The sequence below is a fragment of the Leptodactylus fuscus genome, chromosome 6 (genome assembly GCF_031893055.1).
Source record: "Leptodactylus fuscus isolate aLepFus1 chromosome 6, aLepFus1.hap2, whole genome shotgun sequence".
Taxonomy (NCBI): domain Eukaryota; kingdom Metazoa; phylum Chordata; class Amphibia; order Anura; family Leptodactylidae; genus Leptodactylus; species Leptodactylus fuscus.
The window spans coordinates 135,431,551-135,449,116 of NC_134270.1; the positions used below are offsets into that span (position 1 = coordinate 135,431,551).

The 17,566-nt window shown below is 42.4% G+C and overlaps 1 protein-coding gene across 1 annotated transcript in view; it reads right to left on the reverse strand.

Moving 5' to 3' along the window:
- ETV4 (ETS variant transcription factor 4) overlaps window positions 1-13,414 on the reverse strand; it is a 35,813-nt gene extending 22,399 nt beyond the window's left edge. Inside the window, exons 1-4 of the mRNA XM_075277286.1 lie at window positions 13,230-13,414; window positions 11,970-12,061; window positions 11,708-11,798; window positions 10,657-10,704 (exon numbers count right to left, since the gene is read on the reverse strand). Of these exons, the coding sequence (XP_075133387.1) occupies window positions 10,657-10,704; window positions 11,708-11,798; window positions 11,970-12,026 (196 nt within the window). The 5' untranslated portion in view covers window positions 12,027-12,061; window positions 13,230-13,414. The remainder of the gene's footprint in view (window positions 1-10,656; window positions 10,705-11,707; window positions 11,799-11,969; window positions 12,062-13,229) is intronic.
- Window positions 13,415-17,566: the final 4,152 nt, after the last annotated feature.

The following is a 17,566-nucleotide window of genomic DNA, read 5'->3' on the forward strand; positions in this document are numbered from 1 at the left end:
TAAAACTAGAACTAAAAACTAATCACAAAAATCAGCTTAATATTAGGGCTTATAAGATGAAGCCAAAAACCTAGCTATATCCAACGTGTTCCTAGAGCCCAACCAGACTGGAGCTCCCCGAAGCCTTTATTACTGGCAAACAGCTTCGCACTGTCATTACAAGGCTCTCGATGGATTCAGTCAGACTGGCTCCTAGGTTCTACAGGGTTTTGCCACGCCAGGTCTGAGGTTTCTTTTATAGCAGGTAGGAGGGGGGTGCAGACTGGGTGGGCCAAGGCGTTTGAGAGATTTATATTTTATGTGCTGTTAAAAAGAAAGCAGTGCCTTTAGGGCTACTATTATTCCATAAAAATATAAAAATGGCAATCTGAAAAGCAAATATTTCATTATTCAATGGGTCCCCGGAGATTCGGCTAGGTTTTCTGCTCTCTGGTTAGGATTCAGCTTCCATTTTTTTACGACTATATAAAGCAATCTGACTTGGACTAATGAATCCTATGTAGAAGTGATGTAGTGACATATAGATTATAAGGGGTTCGGTGCATTTTAGTAAAGGCAGCTCTAGACCAGGCCAAGCCATATACTGGACGATCTGTACGTTCAACTTATCAAGTGTCCAGCAAAGTCGCATGAAGACAGTGGTCAAAGATCAGCTGAGCATCTCTGCCCCTTAGTTACAACAACTAGTGAGGGTCTCAGTACCTGGACTCCAACTGATCAAAACGTATGGCATGTTAAGAACCATACCAATGATAGACTTGTAGGGAAGGATATTTACATGTCAGGTGTTGCTTTTTTCATTTTCACAGACCAGTCTGCATCTATGGGCCAGCCATTTCCAGATTTCCCATAGACCATTTTTGTTTTTTTTCCCTCCAACGTTCGTGCACATAAGGCCTTAAACTTTGGCATCTTCTAAAGGCTACATCTAGAGACTGGGACCAAATGTCTAACATAAAAATTTGATCTCAATATGGGTACAGGAGCTAGATGGCAACTGCCAATGCAGCAAGGACTAGAAATTTCCCAAAAGGAGGTCATGGAATCCAGAGGAACAACATCTATCCCTATACTGGTTCCAACCACAAAATGGTTCTCTTTGCTCTATAAAAGGCAACGGGCATATAGCAAAAGGAACACCACATTATTAAAAGCAGAGTATTAGGAGAATTTAATTAAATGAATACCAGGGAGCTGATGGACTCCCCTTGACATGAAGTCTACAAGTCAACGCTGACCATAAAACACAAGTTTACGAGGAGCAAAAAGTTGGCCCAAAATGGCCTAATATACCAGCAGACTAGCAACACCCCATGGCGGAGTTTATTCCAGATAATCCAGCTTCCAGCTCTTTTCTGCCGCTACAGCCACATGAAACATCTCAGAAAGCTCATAAAGTCCCAGGGAAAGAATCACAGATCATGTGCAAATTGAGCCAGGGGGGAGCAGAAAGTTGTTTAACATCCCTTAAAACTCCTTTCCAAATTGTCTTTTTCCATCCACAAATGCCAGAAATCCTTTTACTATTAACTACAGCTTAATGTGTCCTGTTTTTCATAAATGCTGATGTTGGACTTGCTTTTTTAACAAGTAGAACTGTATAAACAAGGTGATCCTGCCCAAAAACTTCCATTACTCCAATGTTTCCAAATAGGAAACTGAAAAATAAACGTCTGCTAAGGTCCTCAGAAAGCATATTAAAATAAGAGCACCTGCAGGGCTGTCAATGTATACTGGTAGCAAAACAGTGGAAAGACCGGCAGACCTGAGCTTTGCTGGTGATGTACATCCAGAACTTTGAACCAGATGCCCGCAAGAGGTTTCCGGGAAAGAAAAACAAGTTTTTGGCCATTTTAAGGTTCATGAGTTTGTTTGGCTGCAAAACCCACAACGTATGTGCAGTAATTCACTGTAGACTTCTAGGTCTGTAACTTCACAGGAGAACATTGTCCACATTCACTAGAATTAAGGACTTTGGTCAGAAGATAAACATAGCAGAAGCATATATATCTACACTTAGACAGCGACATGTATAGATGCCTATCTATTAGAGCTATGGAGCTAGGACAAACCACTGACTGACTCCTATTTTTATACAGCCAGACTCAGACTACTTCATAAATGGCTCATGCCCATAGTCCGTCAAAAGCAGTAAAGCTCTGCTAATGCATTAAAGTAAATATCAAACCAAGTCCGAACTCAAAGGCACTGGCATCTATATTCATTTTACCCTTCAGAAGTGGTGGAGTTGTTGGGATTGCTTACTAAATAAGGGAGTCAATATGTATAATGTGAAAATTCCTCAAGTGAGTCTCAATTACACACGGACCTCAAATGGACAACGTTCCATAGACTCTAGAAGCCAGTTAGACCATTATAGCGCCATTCTTCTAGTACAAAAATAAGACCACCTTATATACGGTAAGTCAACTGAGAAAGGAAACCCTCGACACTGCCAGCAAATGCCTAGGTCTTTCGACTACCAGGCTTCTGAGAAGTCTTCAACAAGTTATTTGCCGGTCTATGACATACAAAATAATCTGAACGTCTCAGCACTGGACTTGGAGATGTCTGGATCACCGTGCACTGAATGCAAGATGGTCCTTACTCCAAGAGTATCAATCTAGAAGAACACAGGCATAGTTACAGAATGATGCAGTTATGAGTTTTCTTCTAGTCTATAAAGGCATACCATAAATGCTTGTAAACTGCCCACAGCAGTGTTGCTTAATCAATGGGTCAGGAGCAGGGGCGTAACTTGAGGGGGTGCAGTTGCATCGGGGCCCAGGAGCCTTAGGGGGCCCATAAGCACTGGCATCAGTATTGAAATTGCAGCTTCCATCTGGCCTATAAACCAAGGAGACTCACAGTTTACCCTAACCACAGTAAGGTGGCTTAAACTCCTTAGCATTCGTACCATCACGATCAAGAATTTGCTGTAGGGATGAGGTTGGGGGCCCCCGGACAAGAGATTGCACAGGGGCCCACATGACTTTTGTTACGCCATTGTCAGGAGCAACATGTAGCTCTCAAGCCATTGGTAGCAGCTGATATTTTTGAGCACTAGAGACACCAATGTTATCATGGTTTTACTATCATTTGGAACTATAATTTAACCAGAAGGTGTAAGCCATATCATCCAGATGATCTGGCGCATGCGCAGTGAAAGGAGTAATTTTTGTGCACGGTTGAGCAGACTTGAGAACATATCTAAGTATCAGGGATGTCAAGATAGAGTGGGCATGTTTAGGATAGACAGAACTACAAAATAGCCAATTGGGGTTTAAGGCTGTGACAGGTTCCCTTTAAAGTGCTTAAGCGTCTGATTACCTACTTTTGGGGAACGCTCATCTATAGTCTGATGAGCCAAGAACCCATATAACCCTATATACATAAAACATAACATAAAAGTCAACCAATGAGGAGAAGTGCTACAGTCAGCCTTTCCCAGTCTGGAATAGCTACTTAGCGAAATATTTAAAAAAAAATTAGTGTGTACTACACAGCAAATGCAGAAAGACTTCTGGTTTAGCGTGCATTTACGAGGTGTTGATAATGATAAATAATCAGAAAATAAGTTTGTTATGGGATTTCCTTGTATACCAAGGAAGACACAGACTTTGCATTTGAAGCAATGTCCTGTTTAGAAGCAGGGTGATGCAATGTGAGGACCTAGGCCAGCCTGTGCCAAGGTATAATTACATAAAACAGTCAGAACTCAGAATACGGAGCTCAAGACTCTGCCAGCAAGTAACCACAAACATGTAGGCATTTCCATTTTAGCTCGGTTTTCAAGAAAAAAAACAGAACTGTAAGAAGGAAACATTCAGATACAATATAAAGAACACTGACACACCAACAAAATAGGTATCAGAAGCGATACTAAAAATTTGCGAAAAATCACCAGGTCATATTAGGATCCATCTCCTAAAAAAGTAGCACCGTAAAGTACTGTTCAGAGGAAACCAGGGTAGAATAAAAAATTTTCATACCTGTGAGCCAAACATATGATTCATTTGTTTCAAGGTAGACATTTTGTCAAAACCACGTCTCTTAAAATGGCCGAATTACACAATTTCTTGTTTGTATGATTAAGGGACTTTACAATCTCTAGTGATTCCTTTAAGGGTAGTTGAATTGCCTGGAACATCTGCGCTCCCATCAAACCTCATTAATGTCACATTCCAGTGTACAAAACAGATTTTTAATTAGCTCCAAAAAGCCATTTATGGGTCAACAAGCGGCGGAAAATTTGGGCTCCAACACAAAAAGAAAAATAAAATACATACAAAAATAAATAGGCATCACCAATGCTACAGTCAATGGATGTCTCCAACGCCGTCCGCACAGACTGGACAGTGTCAACTGGCAAAGGCCATACTGCCAACTGGTAACGCCCAGTTGTCAATTCAGTCTTACATTTTTTAGGAGGAATAAGAGGAACATCTCAAAGCAGATTTTTAAGAAGAGGCGTTTCAGAATGGATATTTCATGGAAAATACAGTCACATGGTGAGAGTTGACAGGTCTTTATAAACAGTAGACCTGGGTCGTCTCTGACCATGCAGAGCAATGATCTCACCAATGCAGGCTATAAGTCTTATCCACACTACAGAACATTAGCACACGAGTCATTCAGTGGTTAACCTTGTGTATTTTTTGGTTGAGGTCTACAGTTATCTCCTTCACCTTATGAGGTTGCTATTTAGGCACCAAACTCCTAAAGAAAGCTTCAGGTCATTGACCACATATAAAGATATAACTACTTTCACTAGTAACCAAATCAAACCCTCGATCACCCTCAGATGTAATAAATGTTGGGAGGGGGAAACCAAGGAAGTAAGGCTGGGTAAGCACAATTATTAGCACATCAAAGGAAAAGGGACTTGCGGACCTGAGGAGTTAGTGTGCTATTGTCTCTTCATCACCTAGTCCTTCCTGTCCTCTGTGGCCCAGACCTCCCCACTACAGTCCTAAGGGTTTGCTCAAGATCTTACATAGTCTTAAGGCCCAACCAAATGGTTAAGAGAAAGCAGATCAAAGGACGCCAGCAAATCAAAGCAGCATATCTTACAGATGGACAAAGTCTATGGTGTATTCTGTAGGTACATACATTGTATATATGGCAAATACAATACACACCACCGATTGACTTTATATTAGCAAACTGAATCAATTGAAATAGTCGAATAGAAGTTATTGACTCCTATTTGTACATGCAAAGGCAGATTATACAAAAACACAAGATACTTGATATTTTATATTATATTGGTTTAAGTTTTGGGGCCCAAGTACAAATAGAACCTCAAAACCAATGTAAGTGAATATAGTGTACCACAGTAAATCTTACAAGAGATCGGGGCTAAGGGACAGTTTCCTAGGCCCAGAGATAACATCAGTGACATAATACAAGACGCTCAGCTGATCTTTTGGCCAAGTGTCAAAGTTTGTCAGTAACAGGGACCCACCATTGGGCCGTTGTATCTATGTGGGGCCTGTGGGTTGTCTAATCCTCAGGCGTCAGGGCCCATCTGGTTGTCTGACCTCTCTATGTACCTCCATTTTCCCCTTATACACTAGTACAGGTAGTGAAGACAAACAGATCACCTATCACAACATTAATTCTATAAAAGACAACTTAGGGCTCCACCATTTAGCAGACATGAAAAGACGAACAATAACAGGCAGATCCCTACAACAATCTGCTTCTCTGCATTTCACCTTGATCCTCAACCCTGTTGCTACATATATATCTGTTATATATCGGTATCCCAGCAATATCATAACATCACGAGCTCCTGTCAGCAAGGGCAATACAGATCTCTAAGTAGATAAGACCAATCTTAAATCAACATTATAATCTAGGAGCCCCACCGCCACTTCCCATATCTCTGCAGATACTTGTAAATGAAGATTTTCTGAACTGGAACTTCAAAGACTCCCAATTAAACACCAAATGCAGAAAACCCGATGGAGACAGTGAAATGGTTAACAAGAAGTTTTACATCTGAGTGGTTTTGTGATGGTCTGACATGTATAGAGCCATTAAACTCTGCTTGCCCTACACCACAGAAGCCCCTGACCTGACCCCCAAAAGAGGGGATTCATGTCATAGATGGTGGAATATATTTGGAACCAAAGCTAAAATATTTTAAGAGTTTTGTTTTTGGTAGGAGGCCAACATGGCCTGTATATGATTCATCCTGGCCACTACACGACATCCAACAACATACCTCTGTGCGGCACCCAGCCATTAAGAGGTGTACAGCATTTTCCATAACTCTTCTAAACTACAGTGATAGATTGGTCATGCATGGGGGAGGCTCTGTCTGACCCTCTCCAGAGCAGGGGACCCCCATACTTTTTATACATAGAATAGCCAGAAGCAGAATAACCTTATCAGATACTTGGGCATACAAGAATACCCAGTTTTATTTAATTCCAGCCCTTGGGAGTGATCCAATCTGACAATGTAACCCTTGGACAGGTTGTGCACTCCTGCTCCCGACCTACACAAAACTGGTGACAGTCATATGCAAACAACTATATCCCAGTACAGTGGTACTTGTTTGTGGTTTACATCAGTATTGAGGGGCATGTGAGCTTTTTGGTTAACATTCATATTGGGTGGCTGCCACAAGTGCCTGGACACACACACACACCTTTTCAAGGAACAGGAAAAAAAAAATCAGGACTTGGGCACAGTTATTTGATGGACATTACCACAAAGGAATATATCAAATGCCATCTGCATGTAATGGAACAAGAACACCCTTGGTCAACCAGATGCCCTTCAGCTGTCCAAGGTGCCCACCATGTATGGGAACCCGCATTGTATCAAGTAAAAAGTCATTGTGTATTTATAAACACATTCAGAATTCTGTTCCCAAAAGTTCTGGATGGAAGGAAAAAAAAAAACAGAAAAACACACACACACACACACACACACACACACACACACACACACCAGAATAAACAGTAATTTCCTTTTTAGGGACAGGTCCATCAGCTGTGGTTTGAAGGACTCATACTTAAATTCTCCCTATTTTATTGGGGTAGGGTATGATGCAATCTCATATATATATATATATATATATATATATATATATATATATATATATATATATATATATATACACACACATACATACACACACACACACACACACGTATACGTGCATACACACACACACACACACTTTAGATGTTCTATACAGAACAAGGCTACATTTATATTCTAAATGCAATCCAGTGTGGAAATCCCATAGCGATGCATTTATCCCGGATGAACAAGTAGGGTATACTTTGACATACAATGAAGGTTTATTGTATTTCCTTTCACACCTTGTGTCATAAAGTTTGCAAGAACTGTAAGGTAATATGGAACGCAGGGTCAAGAGAGCACTGATAATGGAAAACAAGTGGAAACGTGCAAAATACAACTGCATAGGTCAAAGACCAAACTAAAGCTACAGATTCAATATTATATAAAATTAGCAAAATCATCAAGTTACATAGTAGCCGTATAAAGCAATACTACATCAAGAAAAGCTAGGAGAGAAGAACCAGGTTACCATCATGTATCGCTGGACCCAAAAGCGGTGCACAAAAATGCTGCAGTGCTGGAAATCTTTCAGCCACAAGTGACATCTGCTTCTAAAATGTCACTGATCAATATACCAGCACGAAACAGCAAACGGGTTTACTACTATGGAAGTAATAGTATAATAAGTTCCGCTTTGTAGCTTGTAATGTAAAATATTCAGAGAGAATACCGCCACATGTGTCATCCACCATTACAATACAGCAATACATGTCAACAAAGACATCCGCAAATAGCAACATCAAAAGCAACAGATGATACAAGACATAAGAATAAAACCTACCAGAGATATCAAACCAGATGGAGACTGGGGCTCTAAGTGACTTTGCTATCCCAATATTAAAGAGCATGGTGTCCGTGTCATCCGAATGGGTCCTTTGAGGAAGATGCAGGAGGCTCATGTCCCAATGTTTAGGGACTTGCAGTGCCAAACATCAGTTCTTAACTTATCCATTACTCTAAGCAGTTGAAAGACAGACCTGCATGCTCACCTGCATTAGAATTGACAGTCCACTGTCTGACTAACACCCCAGCGACAGTATACAGAGCCTCATATATGACAACCAATTGTTCATACCCAAGAATCATTAGACCTGAATCTTCATTAGTCCTTTTAACCTCTTCATGGAAAACCTGACGTTGTGAGAGGTTTCAGATACTTATTGCCGGGGAAGGACAATGAGCTCTGATGCGTTAATTCAGGCATCGGTGGCCAGGACGGCTGGACACTGACCAAGATCCAACAGCTATTTCGTCAAATTACACACCCTTTCCATGGTTTCTACATTTGATGGCCAAACCCTACATTGTTTAATTGAATCTACCGCGACAGAAGATTTAACCCTTTCCCTTCCTTGGTTTAATTAACATAATACAAGACGCATCGTAGCGGGAATTTGACCACTTTAAGTACTGAGCAATGGAAATAAAGATTATTAAAAGGGGAACACAGATAAATAAGGCCAAATCACAAGCTGTTCTTTGTTGACCCTTCATTGAACTTGGGGACCTTGGTCGATATGGAGGGGGGGAGCATTCCTTGTATATAGGATATGTAGGTCGGCCATGTCTTTGGGACAAGACCCAAGCATAGAAGGACTCTGAACAAGCCCAGAATAGGGACACAAACCTGAAATATTAACAACTAGCCACCATGCATAGCTTGAAGTCCATAAAGTATTGAAAGGACAGACCTCACAATAGGAATATAGCCATTTGCAACAATAGGGCCCTTAAAAATTGGCATCTATAACATACCACTAGTAACCAAGGTGCCTACACATTCGTCACCAATGCCCAAAAGATAGGATTGTTTCCTATTGAGGCCTAAACGAGTTCCTATTCCTTAGGCTATAACAAGTCAAGTTGGCCAGTGCTCCAGAAGTCTACAATAAATCTACCTTTACATATTTTTTATGGAATCGGATACAAAGGTAGCCATCTGCTTCTCCACATAGCATTTCTTGGAGAAACGCTGTATACACCTGCCAGCAGCTGACGTGCCAATAATAGATTACATATCTCTAGCTGAAAATATCCACATCCTATCCGTCTGTGGCTCTCAATATTATTGACATGAAGTCAGGTGGTTAAACCCTATATTTGCAGAGGGTACAGATGTAGTACAGCCGAGTCACTTAACTCTATGAGGTCAGCACATACAGAATGATAAAACTGATACAAGACAAGCCAGTAGGGTCATCGCAACACATTATCACAATGGCTGTATACCAATAGAAGGATCAATCAATGGATGTTACGCCACAAAACCATAACCATTCATAATCAGTACAAGGCAACAAAACCCCCAAAACTATATTAGCATGACAAATGGGATATTTTAACCCCATGTAACCACGTTGGGCCAGTTCACATTAGAAGTCAAAACCCCCTTTTCCTATACAAAACTTCACTTTAGAAGCAAATGAAGCCAAGAACAAGGCAGCCACAGCCCACATCACAATGCTCCGGCATTAATTTGCTATAGGCATGGAACCCTCCTGGTCATTTCCTGTGTTAATGTACACCATATGTTATTGTCCGACTGTCGTCATAAGGACATCAAAAATTCATTTACCATAGGAAAACTGTCAAGAACGAGATATTAAGTCACAGCAAATGTTGGAAAAATAACCGGGTATCTACATTAAGTGTTCAAGCCTTCATGCGGGAGATCGTGGAGATTATATGCAAAAATAAAGTAAGATTAACCATTTGCTGCCAGGCGATTCGGAGTGGCACAGAATACAAGGCGACTGTATATATGTATCGCTATGGTTTAGATAATGTAACTCAAGTATCCTCTAAGTATTGGGGCTATGGTGATGTACAACTCCAAAATCAAAGCACAGTGTGAACAACCCTTCTACAATATATAACTTTATATTCTAGATCATACTGGAAAATTCTACAAATCAGTCCAAGGCAATACACCGCAGTGTTCTAACATGCCGTAGAGTGTAAGCTCCTATGCACCAACACAAAGTACAACATGATGAACCGAATTTCTACCAAATTCTCAGACCCTGCAGAATAGGTGGGTACAAGATTAATAAATGATAATTCCTTTCAAGCCTGTACAGACAGCACAAACTCTCCATCCAACATCCCATTTGCTTTCAGTCTAATTAGACTCCAAGGAATTGCTTTTCCTTTCAAACTCCCGTTTGGAAAAAAAAAAAAAAAAAAATTGCAGAAAGACTGAGCGAAATGCACAAAGACGACCACACGTTGAATACCTCGACAAGTTACAGGGTTAACTCTTGCACGACCAGAATCAGCCACACACAAAAAAAAAAAAAAAAAGTTTTTTTAAAATTTTTTAAAAAGGGGAAAGCTTGGGGGGAGGGGGGGTATGGGCCGGGAGCCAGATCCTATTCATAAGCAAATACACAGCACAATTGTTTTATTCATAATCCCGAAGTTAAACAAGTCCCAAAACGTTGGCAGAAAAGAAAAATATCGCTCATCTGTGGAACGGGCTTAAATAAATATAGGGGAGGAATAAATACAGATGTGCCGACCGTGTAACAAGAATGGAGGGGTGAGACTTACCTTCTGTTAACCAGGTTTCTTGGAATTGGCTTAAATCCTGGAAAAGATCTGAAAAGGAAGAGGAAGAGTGTGAATCCAGAATCGAGGTTTTAGGAATTGTTTGCATTTTAATACAGACACTCCCTGGAGCTAGATTTACATTGAGACCGTTGTGTCCTAATATGCATTACCTATAGGATATTACTACAATCTATATCATCCACAGACCCCAAACCCTATACCATGTACCGTCATGACTCCTTATATATATGGAAGTCCTAACATATCGTATACATACATGCAAACCCTATACCATGTACCCTCATGACTCCTTACATATATGGAAGTCATAGCGTATCGTATACATACATGCAAACCCTAAACCATGTACCCTTATATGTATGGAAGTTCTAGCATATCTTATACATACATGTAAACACTATACCATGTACCCTCATGACTCCTTACAGATATCTAATCTATATAGAAGTCATAATGTACCGTATACATACGTGTAAACCCTAAACTATAGTCCTTACAGATATCTAACATATATAGGAGTCAGTGTATCGTATACATAAATGTAAACTCTGCTAAATATCCCATCATCACAGAGGTAGCAGAGATTGTCATGTCAACTGTCTTTGCACATCAGGGTAACTTCAGTTAAAAACAACTGCAACAATCTGTACACATATAATATATACTACACCGCAGCACCAGCCTATACTACATTGCTATGTGAGATACATTTCTCTGCTAGTGGATATAAAATTTACACCCTGGAAGATGTGATATAATACAGGATTGCTAGAGAATATGATAAAAAAAAAATTACACATCTAAATATATATATATATATATATATATATATATATATATAGCAAAGTACATAAAAACAAGGTGTTGTCTACAATAGAACAATAATATCACTAAAATCTATGGCCATATGAACCAACAATTTTCCATAGGCATGTACACTGTAAGACAATGCAATACCGCAGACCTGTAAATATTTGCCCCCCCCCCCCCCCCTTTGTGTCCTTCACAAAAGGTAAATGTTTGACGTTACCTTCAGATTCTTGGGGCGGGAGATCTGCATCCATGAATTTTCTCCTGCCAGCCATACAGTATCTGTCTACGTTTCCATGCCCTTGAGGGTTCTACCCAAAAAAAAAAAAAAAAAATCCAAGTGTCAAATTAAAAGAACGTGGATCACAACGAGAGGTTTCGTAAGCAATCAGAGAGGAAGCGAGAAGATCTTGTGACCATTACAGAAAAGTTGTAGCAAGTAGGCAGGAGGAGGAGCGGAGGGAGAAAAGCTCAAGACTCACATTTGTCAGGGTATAAGGCACTTGCTGATCCAGGTAACCTCTCATCCTATGGTCCATTTGTTAACTGTGTGTTGTCATGGAGCATCGGCAATCTGCAAGGACAGGAAAGAGGAGGGTGGAGAGAGGAGCATGAATGGAGAGCACAAACATGCATACATAATGAGACCCATTCACAAAAATGCATACAGGAGGGGGGGAGGGGGAGGAGAGGGGGAGAGGGGTGTCTAGTCAAGGAAAGCTGTGGCCAATTAGCCATGGATTTAAACCAATAGAACAGTATATACAGAGGACAGGTCAGATACCAAATTCTGTATACATCCATCTACCCCTGACCCCCAGCTGAAGCCACATGTAGCCCAAGTGGGCAGAGCGCCTTTCTGGAGAGTTTAGGATTTGTGGTTAAGTGTCATTTTATAAACCAATTTTATATATATATATATATATATATAATTGCCACCATAATCTTTGCATAAAATGTAAAAAAGTTTGTCACTTATCCACAAAAAAAAAAAAAAAAGAAAAACCCACACATACACACCTAAAGTCAGAATTTGCCAAATACACATACGTAGGCCATGACCATGTCACCATTTCCAATTTTATTTAAAAATAAATAAAAATTGGGTCGAGAAGATACCAAATCAGAGAGATCGAGAATAAATCATATAAAATACATTTTATAGATAGTTATATAATATATTTAATTGTTTATTTTAGCCTTTAGGTTTGCATTCAAATTTTTATTTAATAAATAAAAAAAAATGCCCAAAAAAGTCAGTGTGTGAACTCTCCTTTATACTACACCATATACTTCATATTACAACCAATCCTTTTTGGCACTACATACACAATGTTAATCACCTTATGTAAAAACCGCACCATGTGTATTTGGTCTTATTGACTTCCAGCACAAACAAGTTGTTTTTTTACTGGTTCCCAGCACATTACACACATCTGAACCCTCCAGAAGCCTGCGATTTCCTAGCCTGTCCCATAAGAACATATGGCTGCAGCCCCCTCACCACCTCTCCTAGTGCAGCTCCAAGGGACAGATCAGATCTCTCCAAGGACACGAGCCTGCAGCCAGAAGGAGCTGAAATGTCAGGATTTGTGCAGAAAGCTCCAGGTTTAGGGGCACAAGAGCGCCAGAAGGCACTTGGCATGGCTTGCCCAGGGTGTGTTCTCCATGATCCTCCTCCCTGACACCAGCAAACAAGCAGATGGTGGAATAAGTTGTTATAAAGCGTCGTGATCCCTCACCTCAATGTTCTAGGAGCTGCAGGAAGGTCTCAGTGGCCGGGATTTGCTTTGCAGGAGAGGAATCGCCAGAGAGGGGAGGGAATGGAGTCCTGCAGCCCCAGATTTAAAGTGCTGATTTGAAAGGACTTGTTTTTCTCGCAGCTCAGACAGTTGTTTGCCCAGGGGAGGCCGCGATTGGTGAGTTTCCTCTTTCATGGTCTCACATTTCCCCTTCTCTTCTTTTGTTTCATTGAGTTTTTTCGTGAATGAAAGCCAGCCTGAGAGGTAAGAGCCAATCAGAGCGCTCGCCGCCAGCCCCGCCCAGCCAATGGAAGGAGGGGAGGGAACGGCCAGCCAATCAGGGGCGGGGCCGCTCACAGCTCCATTCAGAACTCTGGCACTCATTCATAAAGTGGAGAACAGAGCGGACTTCATTCATGGAGGGAGGAGGAGGAGGGGGGAGGCCGAGAGCAGGACTTACAGGAATCTCTGGGGCCGACCACAGACTAAAGCTCCATGCTTCCCTGTCATGTAAACACCACAGCCATGTACACTGTGGACTCCTTACACTGAAAACAGGCAAACTTATACCCATGGTCACTGTCCCTGCAACTTCCTTATCAACTTCCTTAAGGTGTGCCCAGGCCTTATGTTATCAAAGCTATGTGCGGTTCATGTACATTGACAACTGAGGGTCCTGTGTAATGGAAGTCTGGGCTCGCCTCTGCGTCTATTGCAGATTCCAGTGAGGAATGGATACCTGACAGACCCCATAATATTCAGTGGGGTCTACCTATTAGCAGTCCATGGTTACAGTCCTCCGACGGACCAGAACAACAGACACCCAGATGCAGATGTAATACTGAATGTGGCCTTAGTTTGGAGGACCCCCGACTGGAATACCGAACACATTAAAAAGCAGTTAAAGAAACCACACAGAACTTAGACAATTTTTTTCCGTACAAACGATGCGGAGAGAAAAGTTCTGCTTACACTAGCACTCAGTTTGCGCCTCTAAAGGACCCAAAGGCCAAACACCCTGCCCTTAAAGGGGTTGTCCCATCACAAGGATCCTATCTATACTGCTTGTTAATGTGAATGTAAGACTTTTCCTAAATACATTGCTTCAGCAAAACTGCTTTGTTTGGCCACTATCTTACTTTATTCATTTCTCTGTTGACACATCCCTTGACTTATCTGGTCATAAGTCGAGTGATTATCTGCTGCTCTCATGGAGGAGGGAGGAGGGGCTAAGTGCACGGGAGCGAGCCAGGAAGGGGGGGGGGTAGTTTACACTTTGGGGGGAGGGGCCACTAATACAGACTCGGCATCCGCTGTAAGAGAGGCAGATGCCGGGGAGAGTTAGACGCCAACACAGGTGCCTGCAACATCGATACGTTCCTGCCCTGCATGAAGCCGGCAGGACCGATGCTGATATTCCGGAGGGGAGGGGGGGCGGAGGAGCAGAATAGCAGCATCACTCTTGCCGCTGCTGCTATTGTGGGGCCCGCGGTGTCACTTACCGATCCCGGCCCTGCCAGGATCAGTAAGTAAATAGGGCCTGTTACCTGCAGGAGTAACTCCAGCCGGTAATGGCCTATTAAGAAAAAATTAAAAAAACGCAGCGGTAGCGGCTGTCACCAGGCCCCCTAATGTCCTGGGCCCTGTGGCAGCTGCCTCTGCTGCTATGGCGGTAGTTACGCCACTGCATACAGTACACAGAATATACAGGTAGCTATAATACTAACCGTGACCAACTGGCACAGTGGGGTAGAGGGCCCTGCCCGCGAGGGCTTACAGTCTATGGTGGAAGGGGGTAGAGACAGAAAGAGGGGGAGACTGTACAGATGGCAGTGCGGTGATAGTGTTATTGGAGGTTGTAGGCCTTCCTGAATAGGTGAGTCTTCACCCGGGGCACATAACGGGAAAGGTGATAGTGCACTGATTTCAGTGCACTGTCAGCCTTCTAGCAGTATATAAAACCGCATGTGCCCAGGGACATGACACTTACCTGCAGAAACCCGCATACCCCCTTAGACTATAATGGGGTCCACTGGATTTCTGCTGATTTTATATTGAAATTGGCACTGTCAAGGATTTTCTCTCCACCAATTTAAGCGAAATCTTGAGCACTAGTGTGAACCCAGTGTTAACAGGACACAGTCACAGCACTCTTTGCAGAAGTACCTGTCACCCAGTCTCAGCAATGTAATGGGCATTTCGCATACTCGCACAGGTGACACTACCTTCCACACTCAGACTAGGCCTCTGGCTCATGCTTACCCTATAGTCACATAACTGTCTATTGGTCATGTGGCTGCAGTTTTTTTTTTTTTTTTTTTTTTTTAATTTAATGGCAGTCACAGTATGTGAATGGGGACAATGCACATGACCAATATTTTGAAGGTCCTTTGTAAACTTTCATGCCCTATTTTTACCAACTCTCATGAATTCCTCCATATACTGCAACGTATGAGGGATCTGTGAAAATGGGCATTCCCCGGGTGTAAAACAGCCATGAATAATGGACATTTTTTCACAGCCATTTTCACCATCGTTCATTCCAATCCAGCTTTACATGTTAGCCGCTTGTCAGGACAGACCAAACGGACCAGATTGACTGCAAATAATCTGCTGACTGTAGTTGACAGACCTGGAAAGCCACCCATATACAGCATGCCTTCATCCCAGCGTTACTTAAAGGGGTTATCCACTTTCTAATTTTGTTAGCCTATCCTTAAAGTGGACAACTTCTAAGTGTCACGTTCCAGCCATCACATTGGTCATATAATGGGATACATCCAAGTAATTTCTTATGTGGTACATCCACAGGTTACTCCTTATACAATATACCTGTGAGAAGACAGTCAACACATTGCATTAAAACAGCAATACAGGAGAGTAAGACATGTACCACATTGAAAAGACACTACTCTATGGCTACACAAGGCTGTCAACCTGTCTTAGGAAAGAACAGTATATGACTATCAAGGTTGAATGAATAAGTATATTGCACCTCCTACATATGCATAATAATATTGATTCCTTTTCGCCAACATACCGGAAAGTGAATGTTTAAACTTCATTTTCTCTACAAAACTGATGGATACTGTAGTCATAACATCTCAGGTGGTCTAGGGTAGTAAAGGGGGTTATGTTCATATCCTTGGCAGGCTAGTGGTTAGATGGGTTTTCCAGACCCCATCCTGTGGATTGGTTATCAGGATGTGATTTGTTGGGTTCCAGCACTATAGAACTGTTAGACTCCAACAGATCAGCTGTTCTGGCACCCTCCTGGTGCTTGAAGTTCTAGCTGTAGAGTCAACAGAAGCAGTCTCCTCCTATTGGAGTAATAGATCTGCGTCAGCAGCACGTTGGGGAAACTGTTCAACAGCATCATCAATAACAGAATCCTCACACAACACTGGGTCCTCAGCAAGAGCCAAGCAGGGTTCCTGCCAAACCACTGCACCACAGACCATAGCGACACCCTGCACAACCTCATCAAGATCCACGGCCACAACTCCAGAAGAAGCAAGATATTTGCCTGCTTCGTGGACTTTAAGAAGGCGTTTGACTCAGTATGGCACCCAGGCCTACTCCTAAAACTCCTAGAGTGGAATAGGAGGAAGAACGTACGACGTCATCAAGACCTCCTACACTGGAAACCAGTGCAGTGTGAAGGTGAATGGGAAAAGGACCGCATACTTCCAACAGGCCCAAGGGGTCAGACAAGGCTGTAGCCTGAGCCCAACGCTCTTCAACATCTATCTATCAATCATAATATATAGCACCACATGGGCTCTACCCATCAACCACAAGAAGACCAAAGTCATGGTATTTCAGAAGAAGGGCCACAACAAAGCCCCCACCCCACAATTCACACTGAACGGCTCCACACTGGAGAAAACCAATAGCTACACCTACCTGGGGCTGGAGCTCAGCCAATCAGGAAGCTTCAAAGCAGCAATAGAAACCCTGAAAGGAAAAGCCTGCAGAACCTTCTACGCCATCAGAAGACAACTACCACCTCAAACCACCGGTGAGGGTCTGGCTGAAGATATTTGACGCAGTCATCGCTCCGATCCTTCTCTATGGCAGCGAGGTTTGGGGCCCACCCAGACCAGTCAAAGTGGGATTCCAGCCCAACAGAGACCTTCCACCTGTAGTTCTGCAAGTACCTCCTCCATGTCCACCGCAGCACCTCCAACATGGGATGCCGGGCAGAGCTAGGCAGGCTCCCCCTATGGCTCACCATGCAGAAGAGGGCGCTATCATTCTGGACACACATATAGGGCAGCAGCCCTGGCTCTTACCACCACCAAGCCTGGCTGAGCCACAGAGCCCTGAGCAAACCC